The sequence below is a fragment of the Neomonachus schauinslandi genome, chromosome X (assembly GCF_002201575.2).
Source record: "Neomonachus schauinslandi chromosome X, ASM220157v2, whole genome shotgun sequence".
Classification (NCBI taxonomy): domain Eukaryota; kingdom Metazoa; phylum Chordata; class Mammalia; order Carnivora; family Phocidae; genus Neomonachus; species Neomonachus schauinslandi.
In genome coordinates this window covers 95,643,767-95,657,223 of record NC_058419.1, presented here as the reverse complement: position 1 = coordinate 95,657,223, position 13,457 = coordinate 95,643,767, and the positions used below count along the sequence as shown (strand labels likewise).

Below are 13,457 nucleotides of genomic sequence, written 5' to 3'. Positions count from 1 at the left end.
GACTACCATAACAAATTACCACAGTTTGGTGGCTAAAATAATACAAAATTTATTCAGTCAGTCCTTTTGGCTAGAGATTTGAAATCAAGTTATCGGCGGTGTTGGTTCCTTCTGCAGGCTCTGAAAGAGAACCTGCTCCGTGCTTCTCTCCTCACTGTTGATGGTCTGACAGCATTTTTGGCATTCCTGGCTTGTGGAGGCACCACTCCAATCTCTACCTCTGCCATCACATGGCCTTCTTCACTTTGTCTCTTTTCTGTGTCTCTTGCATGTATCCAAATTTCTCTCTCTTTTCTCTTATAAAGATACCAGTCATTAAAGTTAGGGTCCACCCTGTTGCGGTATGACCTCATCTTAATTTGATTACATTTGCAAAGATCCTATTTCCATATATAGTCACATTTATAGGTACTGGAGGATAGGGCTTGAACATCTTTTGGGGGCACACACAATTCAATCCACTACACCAGAGTTCTCAGGGGACAGGCCGATCAGGAGAACAGAAGACATTCCTGTGGGTTCCTAGAAAAGCAACTTCAAAGAAATCTTCAGAGGAGGTCCTTATTAGAGCCAGGGAAGTATTTCCCTTTTGAAGATGAACACACCCTCTCATCCTCACTCCTCCAGTGGGCCGGCATTACCTGTTTTCCTGCCCACACTTCTGCCTGATGCCCTTGACCAGTGCCACCATGCCTTGAGATCATAGTAATAAGCAATGTACTTGTGAGAAACTTAAGATCCAAGGTGAAACACCCCCCCCCCCGCCCCCGCACCCTTCCACTTCAGGAAATACACTCCAGAGCTTCCCTGTTGCTGGTATTCCCCTGGAACTTCAGAAAGCCACATCTACTACCACTGCTCTTGCAAGTGTTTCATGTATGAGATCAGATGAAAGTGCCAAGAGCCAAGATGAAGAAAGACCAAGCACTTTTAAGGCCCCACTCTCAATTAAGAGCTCACACTAAGGCCTTCTAATAAGAAAGAATAGTGCAGTTAATGGTGCACTTCCTGCTGTACAAGTATAAAATGAAAGACCCACTGCAAAAGCAGACATGCTAAAAATTGTTGACATAAAGTACAAGCACTTGGACCCCGAAATCTTCATGAAACCTTCTAAGTACATGGAGCTATCTTTGGCATTAATATGAAAGAAGTTGACCCCAGAAGTCACTCCTGTGCCCTTGTCAGTAAGTTGGGCATTTCCAGCAAAGGGAGTTAGTGTGTTGGCAGGGGGTTGCCTGAGATTGGACTCCTGATCCCTCTCCTGAGTGTGATCTTCATGAATGGCAATTATACCACTGAGGAAGAGATCTTGGAATTCCTGAACATAGTTGGGATAAATGCTGGGGGGAAGTAGTTAATTTGGAGGGAACCATGAAACTCATCACCAGAGATTTGATGTAGGCAAAGTACCTGGAGTAGGGGCAGGTGCCCAACAGTGAGCCTCCATGCTATGATTTTCTGTGGGGTCTCAGAGCCCAGGCTGAAAACTGCAAGATGAAAATCATGGAAGTTTGGGCCAAGGTCAACAATAGTGTCCCAGTGTCTTCCAGTCCCAGTATGAAGAAGCTTCGAGAGATGAGGAAGAGAGAGCTTGAGCCAGAGTTGCAGCCAAGGCTGGCACTACTGCTGTGCCCAGGGAAAATTACAAAGCTATGTCCAGTAGCTTTTCCTGTCCCTAGTGAAGTCTGAGGCAGATTATTCACATTGTGGATGAAGGGGGCAGTGAATGTTCTAAGTAGTGGAGGGCCAAAACAGGGCTGGAGGGAACACGGTGTATACAGTCTTTGTGTTCCTGTTCTATGTGAATAATTTTTTTTTTTGTATTTTTCAGATGTCCATTATACAGAAGGTTTATGTAGCATCAGAATCAAAGTTTATGAATGACCTCTATCACACATCTATTGTTGTTTATCAGGTTTAAGAGTAACAGTTTTGGTATTTTCTTGGAAATATGAGAGAATCACACAGTAAAAGAGGATCACAAAATAGAGGGAAGAAATAAAAATATTTAACTATTGGTTTCCTTTATATGTTAGTCTTCCAGTAAAATTAAAGACACATAGATGTGCTTAACTTATTCAAGGATGTAGGTAAAATAAAACTGTAGTAAATTAACCCCAGCCCTTTCACTATTCAGACATTGAGAATATGCTCTTTGGAAGGCTCCTTCTTAGTACCGGGGATGCCAAAATAAAGAAGATTCAGCCCTAGCCCACAGAATTTTGGAGTCTAGGAACAGTTATCACATAAGGAAGACGGTGACATACTCTCTAAGACCTAAAGAATAAATAAATGAGGGGAGCCTAGGTGGCTCTGTTGATCGAACGTCTGCCTTCAGCTCAGGTCATGATCTTGGGGTCCTAGGATCAAGGCCTGCATCGGGCTCCCTGCTCAGCTGGGAGTTTGCTTCTCCCTCTCCCTCTGTTCCTCTCCCTCTTCTCCTCCCCCCTGCTCATGCTCTCTCTCTCAAATAAATAAATAAAATCTTAAAAAAAAAATAAATAAATAAAAAGAAAGAGTTGGGGGGGTGGGTTTCAGAACAGTCAAGTGTAAATGTCATGAAACAAGGAAGTTTGAGGTTTTGGACACTGCCATTTCTTTAGTGGGAGGTAATTTTAAGTTAAATTGCATGGTGGGCCAGATGAAGCTGTCAGAGTGGTAAGCAGAGGCCAAACACTCAGATGATGTATCTTACAGTTGAGAGACTAGGCCTGGAATGAAAAACTGCTCACAACAGTTACTTTGGTATCTTAGGTAAACCAGAGAGAATCTCCCCCTGCAGCAGTAATGGAAGGATTTGTGCACTCTTGTCCCAGGCAGTTGAGCTCAATACACAAACTAGGTGTTTTAGGAATATTGTGTCCCAAGAGTTTCTGAGAAATAAGTTTGAGACTCCGTTGAGGCAGGATGTGAAGGAGACACTGGGCTGGCACTCTTTGTTCTGCGCTGAGAGAGCAGAGCCTACTCCATTAAAAAGGGCATTTGAATTAGGTTATCTTGAATGTGATTTTGTAAATCTACATCCAAGGGATAGAGTTCTGCTTGCAGTAGAATGAATGAAAATAGGGGTGGATTGGATGGAAAGGCAGCTGGGAGGGACAGAAGAAGATGGCCCTTCAAAAAAATTTAGGAGTTTGGAGTTGCTACATTTACAGAAGACTCCCCAACACTCAAATAATCTATCTTCAAATGGGGAAAATTGGTGGAGTTTTACTTGCAAAGCAGCATTTTGATTGATTTGTTGTACCATGTCCTATAGCACTTCATGCTCTCTGAGACATGCATCCATCAACCATTCATTAATGATCTAAGATACGCCAGGCACTGTGATATGCCCTTTATGTATGTCGCATGTATTCGGACAGTCCTAGAGGACAGAGCTTCTCAACCTATTTAATAGATGAAGAGCCTGAGGATTATACAGTTTGGTTATGTGCCCAACTTCACAGGGCTAAAGTATGACAAAAGTGGGACTGTACCGCTGGTCTGAATTCTCCTACAGCCAACTGTTCCACTGTCATTTCTTCATAAAAATACTGCTCTTGCCCCACTTCTCTGCAATGGCACACTGAATCAATCAAGCAATAGTGTATAAATAGGTCTGTCTGAGGACACTGTTTAGTTACATTGTTCTCTTTGCCTATGCCTGCACTTATGCCACAAGCTCTTGATTACTATAGACTTTTACTAATTCTTAATAGTAAAGTAAGCTATATTTTATTTTTATTTTTCAAGAGGATATGAGGTATTTTGGGCCACTTGTGAATCAAATTATTTATTTATTTTTAAAGATTTTATTTATTTATTTGTCAGAGAGAGAGAGAGAGAGAGAACAGGCAGGGGGAGCGGCAGGCAGAGAGAGAAGCAGGGAGCCCGAAGTGGGACTCAGTCCCAAAACCCCGGGATCATAACCCGAGCTGAAGGCAGATGCTTAACTGACTGAGCCACCCAGGTGTCCCTGTGAATCAATTTAAATTTTATAATCAGCTTGTCAAGTTTCAAACACATATACACATAGACACAGACATTCACACACAAATATTTGTGTTTTTTTTTTTAAACATTTGGGGTTTTATTTGTATGAGAAGGATGATAGTCATCTGTAGATTAAATTTGGGGAGACAGTATGATCATAATATTGAATCTTTTATCTGCAAACATATTTCTGTCTTTAGTTAGGCCTTCATTAATTTCTCTAAATAATATCAATGTATTTTTTTCACTGACTTGATAAACTTTTAAAATTATATTTACTTATAGGTACCAAGTATTTTGTTATGGTAATTTACAAGTTGTATTTTGTTTAATTCATTTTTTTATTTTTAAAAAAATTTTATGTAATCTCTACCCCCAATGTGGGGCTCAAATTCATGACTGAGCCAACCAGGCACCCCTATTTTGTTTAATTTTTTTTCAGACATTTTGTTGCCATAGATACAAGTATATTTTTGCATATTAATATTATACCCAGCAAACTTTATAAATACTTTTATTGATTTGATAATTTATCATTAGATTTTCTTCACATACATTCTAATCATCTGTTAATGATACTAGCTTTGTTTCTTATTTTCCAATCCAAATCTCTTTGATTTCTTATGCTTCCATTACTTCCCTATATAGGATCTTCATTAAAATATTGAATAGAAATGGTGATAGCAGGTATCCTCATCTCCTTCCCAGTTTTAAAGTAAAAGCTCTCAGTGATTTGGTATCAAGTATAGTGTTTACTGTAGGGTTTTTCTAGATATCCTTTATCGAGGGAGATAACATATCTTTTCTTTATGAATGAATGCTGAATTTTATAAACCAGTTTAGCAATTTAGGAATGATTTTTTTTTCATTTAATATGTTAATGTGGTATTCCCTTCACTTATGTGAGTATAAAACTTCCAGAATAAAAAGTTTTAAAGTGGTTTTTAATCTGCTTGGAACTAGAATTTCTATTAAGGGAGGATTTTAGTCACATTAGTTTTTAATATGAATATCAAAATGTACCAATGTGATTTCTTATTAAAAAACAATATTCTTTCCCCTACATCTCTGAGTAGATAATTTTTAACAAACCAGGACATGATATATAGTGGGTCTGTTTTGGAACATGCTATTCACTTCTTTTGGTCTATTTCTCTATGCCTACATCTATAACACAAACTCTTATTACTACAGTCTTTAATATCACATCTTTTTTTTTCAAGAGTATATTAGCTATTCATAGCCATTTGCAAGTAGATTTAAATTTCAGAATTACTCCCCACTCATCGGGGAGTCTACTTCTCCCTCAGACCTTCCCCCCTCTTGTGCTCTCTCTCTCTCATCCTCTCTCTCTCACTCTCTCTCTCTCTCAAATGAATAAAATCTTTAAAAAGAATAAATTTTAGAATTATCTTGTCAGCTTTCACACAGAATGCACATGTATAGTATATAAACATTTACACATAAAAATTATGTGGCTTCATTGAGAAGGAGGGATTACAGTCATTAATAGATTAAATTTGAGGACAATTAACATGTTTACCTAATTGAATCTTCCATCTAAAAACATATTTCTCCATTTAGTTAAGTCTTTAGTAATTTAAATAAATAATAGTTGTATAATTTTTCTATAGAGTTCTTATATTTTTTGTTATATATATTTTTAGGAATCAGGCATTTATTATGGTAATTTACAAGATATTCTTTGTTTAATTTCATCTTTATACTGCACTGCTACCAAAAAAGTGTCTTTTTGTATATTGATCTCATACCCAGCAATTTTATTTAAAAATATTTTTATTAATAGTTCTTCTTTAGTATATTTTCCTCATATACAGTTTATTCATGTTTAATTATACTGACACTGCTTCTTATTTTCTAGTTTCTATCTATATGATTATTACTTTCCCATTACTTTATTATGTAGTTTCTTTATGAAAATGTAGACTAGAAATGGTGATAGCAGGCATTTTTGTTTTCTTCTCAATATTAAAATAAAAGGTTTCAACTTTTCCACATGAGATACGATTTTTTCTCTAGGGATTTTTTTATAGATATCCTTTATCTACTTTGAAAACATACCTTTCATCAAGAATGAATAATGATTATTTTTATGAAACACTTTTCTCTATCAATTGAAATATATTTTTAAAATTCATCTATTGATGTGGTATGCCAGTCCTTGACCTATTTGACTTCAGATTCATTCTTCACTCTTGCTCTGTTCCATACTCTTCTATACACAATTCCTAGGCATCAAGATGCCAATTCAGTTCAGCCAACAGGAGAACCCAGAGGAGATTAGACCCCAGGAGGATGGGAGTGCCCCAAACTTTTCTTCTTCCTTTGCATTATGTAGATTCTGCTTCAGTTGCTACATCTTGATTGCAGCCTTCATCTCTGATAGCTCACCACAGATCCTGGCCCCTGCCTGTTTGTGTTCCAACTTCTTCATTTCACATTAAGACTGGGACATGACCCATTCCACGCTTGGCAAGGGTTTCGGTGGGTAAAGTCATCAAGAGTTTGCCGAGATGTAGCATTTCCCAGAAAGCCTTGAGTCATAAGAAAGGAGCCAAAACGAGAACTGCCAGTGAATGAGGACAGAAAAGAGGCCAAAACCAAAGAATAAGGGTGGGTCACATAGACACGAGCCAGTGCCTATTTCAGCCCTATTGGCCCAGGCAGGGCTCTCCGACTGAAGCATCCCCTCAATTCCTCTTGAGGGTTCTAGGGGCATGAGGACATTGGCATGAGAGGCATGACATGGGTTCAAGAGAGGGATTAATTCCAAGGCTACCAGAAGTCAATAGGACTATGACGAGGGACCGACCAGCCGCAACCTCCACCGTGAAAGAGGCTGGTGCGCACAGCCCCGCCCCTGCTGTTGACCCGGAAGAGCCCAGGCAGTTGTAACCGGATGTGACGCCCCCTGATTTCCTCCTCCAGATTGTCGGGCTGCGCGGGGTTCCTTCTGGGCTGTGCGGGATTCAATCTGAGGTACGTGGAACCGAGTCAGCCGAGGGAGGGGTCCCAGGTGCTACTTGGAGTTAAGTAAGATTCCAAATGAGAACTGAGGAGACCTCATATCACAGAAATGAGGGGACTCATTAGATGAGAGCCCCAGTCCAACTCAGGGAAGCCCCGGACCGGTCTGTCAGGCTGACCTACGACACACTTCCTCTTTGGAGGAATTGAGGCGGCAGCGTTTCTGTTGCGGGGCTAAGAGTTCCCTGACCTGCTGGTAGTCCGGAAAAGGCCCCCGAGTGAGTCCTGAGGGGACCACCCACCCCAGACAGTGGTGGACTCCGTGAGCCTCGGCCAGTGTGTGAGCCCTGGGAGGCCTCGGGCAGGGGCGGCGGGAAGTGTTGCTGACTGACTTCTGCCTCCAGAGTCTGAGGGAGGGAAGAGCTTAGTCTGAGGCAGGCGGTGTCCCGTCGGCAGAGGAAGGAGCCTCAGGCCCTGCGGGCGACTCCTGTAGGAGTCCGGGCGAGGACCCCGAGTGAGTTCTCATGCTTCCCCTGACCGCGGGTAGAGGTTGTGGCGCAGAATCGAACCCCTGTGGTCAGGTCTCCATGTCGGGCGGATTAGGTGCCCCCTCACTTCCTTTCTGGGCGTCTCAGACACGTGGGGCGTTGATTAGAAGGTGGAACCTCAGGTAATAGATGGCAGCGGGCACATCACCAACCACTTTGGTCCACCCTGGGAGGTTCCTGAAAGCAATGACCACGTGTAGGTGACTTCACGTCATCCTTTTGGGTTTAAGAGAGGTGTGAGGCTTGGTCTGAGGGAGTGAAGTCAGGTGGTCAGATGGAAGATTTCCAGGTGCTTAAAGGATTCAGGGTAAAGGGGGCACCTGGGTGGCTCAGTCGTTAAGCATCTGCCTTTGGCTCGGGTCATGATCCCGGGGTCCTGGGATCGAGCCCCGCATCTGGCTTCCTGCTCGGCGGGAGGCCTGCTTCTCCCTCTCCCACTCCCCCTGCTTGTGTTCCTGCTCTCGCTATCTCTCTCTCTGTCAAATAAATAAATAAAATCTAAAAAAAAAAAAAAAGGATTCAGGGTAAGGACATAGAGTTATGTCTAAAGGGACCACCCACCTCAGAACACAGGTGGCCCCACGATATCCACCCTTGTTGGCAATCCTGGGAGGCCACGGGCAGGGGTATCCATGTAAAATGTCCCCTTAATTCTCCCTTGGAGGTCACTAGGAGGTGGGTGTGTGGTATAAGGAGTGAACAACGGTACAACAGAGGGGAGGGCTCACACAGTGCCAGGAACCAAGGTGTAGACATTGAGTCAGGACTAAGGGGCCACCCATTCCAGTAGAGTGGGAAGTCCATGAGCTCCCCTCTGTCTCTGCATTTAGCCCTTGGAAGCCTGAGGTCGGTGGTCAGAATTCTCACATTCTCCCTTCATCTAACAGGGGCCTCAGGGAAGTAATTGTGTCTGTCTGAGCGGCAGCCTCAGGTTAACAAACAGAAAAGTGCACAAGGGGTTGCAGGAACCTATGAAGACACGGAATTAGTACTGAGGGTATCAGTCACACCAGGACAGAGGGCCCATCGGCAAAGCACTCCTGCTGTCAGTCCAGGGTGTGTCAACAAGGATCACCTGATGAGATATTGCTCCTCTTCCTTGTGGGGTTCCAGTGAGGAGTGTTTGTATATACAGGGCCTACAGCACATTAGGTGAGCAAAGGATGAGTCCCAAGGTCTGTTAGGACCAAGGTAGGTTCTCTGAAAGAGGTTTGAGGGGCATGGCCACCCCAGAACAGAGAAGCTCCAGAGTTCTTGCCCCTATTCTCAGCAGTGGTAAGCCTGGCGATGGTGACTGAATGAGATTTCTCTTTCCTTCCTTCGCAGTTGTCTTAGGCAGAATAGTCCTTTTTCTGGTGGGGGTGACATTAGGTTTTAGCAGGTGGGGACTGAGAGGCATGAGAGGGCATATGTCTACCAGCAGCCAAATAGAGGCCTTGAATGAGGGCTGAGAGAACCACCTATCCCAGAAGATTGGAGCCAAACATAATTCTCCTTAGCCCTGCTGTCACCCCTGGGAGGCCTGGAGCAGAACTGGGACATGCCCGCATTTCTTGCTCAGTAAGCTCAGGGTGATGAAGAATGGTCTGTGGAAGGGTTTCAGATCCTAGGTCCTACTATTAGTCAAGGGAAGGACCCTAAGTGAGGCTGATGAGGACACCTGCTCCAGAACAGAATAGTCTGAAAAGAGCCCTGTCTTGCTGTGACATTTGGAAACTCTGGATATGCCACCCCTTAATTGCTCCTCAGTGGTCACAGGAATGAGTCTCTAGCCTGAGGGAGCAAGAGCAGTTCAGTAGAGGGGAAGAGGCTCATAAAGTGTCAAGTTCCAAAGTATACACCTTGTTTGAGCAAGGAGGTGACCATCTACTTGAGCACAGTGAGACCCTTTGATACCTGTCCTCCCCCTGTAGTCATTACCTGATAGGTCCCGGACAAAGATGGTCAGGATTCTCAGTGGCTCACTTCATACACTGGGCACCGAGGGGATTGGGACATATTCAGAGTCAGCAATGGACAGGGTGGCCAGGCACTACTGGAGTCCGTGTGGACATACAGAGTAAGAACTGAAAAGGATCCACCCCAAAACATAGGGTCATCAAAGAGGCCCTGGACCTTCATCAGTCCAGAGAACTCTGGGCAGAGACTACATGACAAGATCACCATTTTGGTGGTGGTGGTGTGTGTGTGTGGGGGGGTGGTTCACACAGGTGAGATCCTTGGTGTATGTACCTACATTATATGAGGTCATCAAGGAAAGGGATCCAGAGCCTCTCATGGGTCACAGTAGGACATTAAGTGAGATCCAGGGGGTCTATCCACCCCACAAAAGAGTTTTTCTTTTCTTTTTTTTTTTTTAAAGATTTTATTTATTTATTTGAGAGAGAGAATGAGATAGAGAGAGCATGAGAGGGGTGAGGGTCAGAGGGAGAAGCAGACTCCCTGCCGAGCAGGGAGCCCAATGCGGAACTCGATCCCGGGACTCCAGGATCATGACCTGAGCCGAAGGCAGTCACTCAACCAACTGAGCCACCCAGGTGCCCGAAAAGAGTTTTTCTTTACAGTTTCTACCTCCTTCTGTTAGCCCAGGAAGCCCTTATAGAGGGGGATAGGCAGTGTCCTTCTTCACTTCCTTCTCAGGTAACTCGTGAAGATGAGGCATTCTTACACACAAAAGAGTTGACATCACATAGAGTGGTCAGACCTGAGACCCCACCAGTTGCCAAGTCAAGAACCCAGAGTGAATACTGAGGGTCCACTGACCCCAGGAGAGTGGGGATCATGATGAATGAATCCTGCCCTGAACTGTCGTCAGCACTGAGAGGCTATGGGAAAGGCTATCTGTAGACATATGCCCTAATTACCGTCTAGAAATCAGAAGGTGGAGGCTTTATTCTGAAGGGACAATGTTAGGTCAGCAAATGAAGAGATCCCAGGACCTGCCTGGATTCAGAGTGAGGCAACTAAGTGAGAACCGGGGTGGGGGCGGGGGGACTACCAACAGCAGTATAGGTAGCCTCCACACGGTCTAGGTCCTGCTGTCAGCCCTGGGAAACCCCAGGTAGGCCTTCTGGAGGAGGTTCCTCCATCAGTTGTCTTGGGAGATGTGACTTTGGTCTTCGGGGACCACCCCATATTAGTATAAGGGAGGTACACCAGGCCCTACTGAATGCCAAGTTAATGAACCTGAGTGAGGACCGATGGGTCCACCCTCCTCAGAACAGAAATGGCTGTCTAGAGCCCCACCACACGTGCTTACTGCGATCTCTGAGAATTCTCAGCCTGGGTTTGCTGGCTGCATCCTCAGGAGCATTCAGACATCCTCCTTCATTGCTCTTCAGGGACATAGCAACCAAGAGGTTGGGAGACCTATGAGGCCCTATAACAGTGTTGTGGGGAGAAGTCCATTGGAGGCAGTTTTATCAGAGCCACCCCAGTGGAGTTTAGCAGCTGAGGCCATTCACATCTCCTTCTTCCTCTTAGGCTGTGATTCCCCATTGCCCACTCCCCTGTCCTCACTCCTGTCTATTGCCACTCATAAAAGTCACCATGCTTCAGAACCAAAAGAATCCACGATGCTTATACGATCAGTGCTTTCAGACCTGCAGTGAGATCCAAGATATGGAAGTTGTACAGGTCTCCAAGGCTCTGGAAGAGACCCATCTCTCCTCCTATCCTCTGATGCCTGGCAATTCAGAGGAGGCTCCTGATGCTGGTCAACCCAGTACCCCTGAGAGTCATCAGAGTTTCTGCTCATCTTCCATTGCCATCACAACCACCTCATCAAGTGAATTGAATGAGAGCTCCAGGAGCCAAGAAGAGGATAGCACCTCATGGGCTGGGCCTGACCCCAGGAATGTGCCCATAGATGCTCTAGATAAGAAGGTGATTTCGTTGGTCAATTTCATGCTGTTCAAGTATCACATGAAAGAGCCAGTGACAAAGGCAGACATGAAGATTGTCATCAAAGAGAATGAAGACCACTTCACTGAGATCTTCCTGAGAGCCTCTGAGCACATGGAGATGGTCTTTGGCCTTGATGTGAAGAGAGTGGATCCCATCAACCACTGCTATGGCCTCTTCATCAAATTGGGCCTCACCTATGATGGGGTGCTGGATGGTGAAGAGGGCATGCCCAAGACCGGCATCCTGATCTTTATCCTGGGTGTGATCTTCATGAAGGGCAACAGTGCCACTGAAGAGGAAGTCTGGGAAGCGCTGAATTTGACGGGGATATATGCTGGGAGGAAGCACGCCATCTTTGGGGAGCCCAGGAAGCTCATCACCAAAGATTTCGTCAAGGAAAAGTACCTGGAGTACCGGCAGGTGGCCAACAGGGATCCCGCACAGTTTGAATTCCTGTGGGGCCCGAGAGCCCACGCTGAAACCACCAAGATGAAAGTCCTGGAGATGCTGGCCAAGTTTCACGGGACTGACCCGAGTTCTTTCCCATCTCAGTATGAGGAGGCTTTGCAAGATGAAGAAGAGAGAGCCCGAGCCAGAATTTCAGCCAGGTCTGTCTCTGCTTCTGTGGCCACTGCAAGTTCTAGTGCCAAGTCCATTCATTTCTCTTGCTCCTAGAGAAGCCTGAGGCAGGTTTTTCACTTTGTGTTTGTAAAAGGGCAGTTAGTGTTCATAGAATTTACGTCTGAGTTGGGGCTGAAAGGAACACACTATATGTGCCTATGTGTTCCTATATTATTGTGTAACTTGAAAATTTATTCTTTTTTAACATACTTATTTTTTTCAAATATTGTTTCTTTAATATAGATTTAATTAGCTTCAAAATCTCCAAGTTTATTAAAGATATTGATCATACATTTAATGTTATAATGAGATTTAATAGTAAGAGCTTTGTTATTTTGTAAACTAAATGTGAAACCATCTTATTTTGTAATTTGGAATAACATAACATAGGTATTTACTGGAAATGTGAGAGTGATCAGCTTTAAGGTGGTTGGGTTCAAAAAATAGAGAACAAATTAAAGATTGCCAACCTCTGGCCCTCTTATACCTTTTACATTTTTGTTTTATACAATTAAATTATATACGCTTGAATATGCTTAACTTGTTTATAGATGTATTAAAAATAAACATCAATAAATTAGACCCCATGCTCACTGTTTCTTTTATTCCCCAAACCTTCCTTGAACATTGGCTGTTTGGAAATCACCATGTTAGTCTTGGAAATTATAGCATGAATAATACCTACAACTGCACTTATAAATTTTACGTATAGGATCAGCAATCCTATAATTACAGTGGGATGCCTTCTAATATCCAAGGGGCAAGTAAAAGAAGGAGTTAGCAGATAAGTGGAGGTATTCCATATGAGACTGTCAAGTGTAAATGCCCTGGGACAAGAAGTTTGGGGGTCAGGGGAGCTGGAATTCCTGTAATGAGTGTTAATTTTTAACTTAAATTTGCATTTAGGGCAAGCTGAGCCTGACGGGGTGGTGATCAGCGATCAGACCTTCAGATAGTATGTCACCAAGTTGAGACTCAAAAACCTGAACTGGAAAACTGTTCTTTGTAGTTAATTAGGGGGCATGGTTTAAAAAGAAAGAAATCGGGCGCCTGGGTGGCTCAGTTGGTTAAGCGACTGCCTTCGGCTCAGGTCATGATCCTGGAGTCCCAGGATCGAGTCCCACATCGGGCTCCCTGCTCGGCGGGGAGCCTGCTTCTCTCTCTAACCCTCCCCCCTCTCATGTGCTCTCTGCCTCTCTCATTCTCTCTGTCTCAGATAAGTAAATAAAATCTTTAAAAAGAAAGAAATCTTTGGGGCAGGTTTGGAAGTTGTCCAGTGTTGGTATCCCTGTGCAATTGAACATAATTCACAAACAAGTTTTTATACACATAGTCTTCAAAGAGTTTTCAGAGATAACAGTGATACTTTATTGAGATGAGACACTGAGAAACCATTGGTTGCCCTGGCCTAGGAGA

At 43.8% G+C, this 13,457-nt stretch overlaps 1 protein-coding gene across 1 annotated transcript; it reads left to right on the top strand.

Annotated features, from left to right (window-relative positions):
* The first annotated feature begins 6,964 nt into the window (after positions 1-6,964).
* Positions 6,965-12,095, top strand: MAGEB16 (MAGE family member B16). The gene is made up of 2 exons (XM_021681254.1): positions 6,965-6,978; positions 10,998-12,095. The coding sequence occupies exon 2, from the start codon at positions 11,064-11,066 to the stop codon at positions 12,093-12,095; it is 1,032 nt and encodes a 343-aa protein (XP_021536929.1). The 5' UTR covers positions 6,965-6,978; positions 10,998-11,063.
* Positions 12,096-13,457: the final 1,362 nt, after the last annotated feature.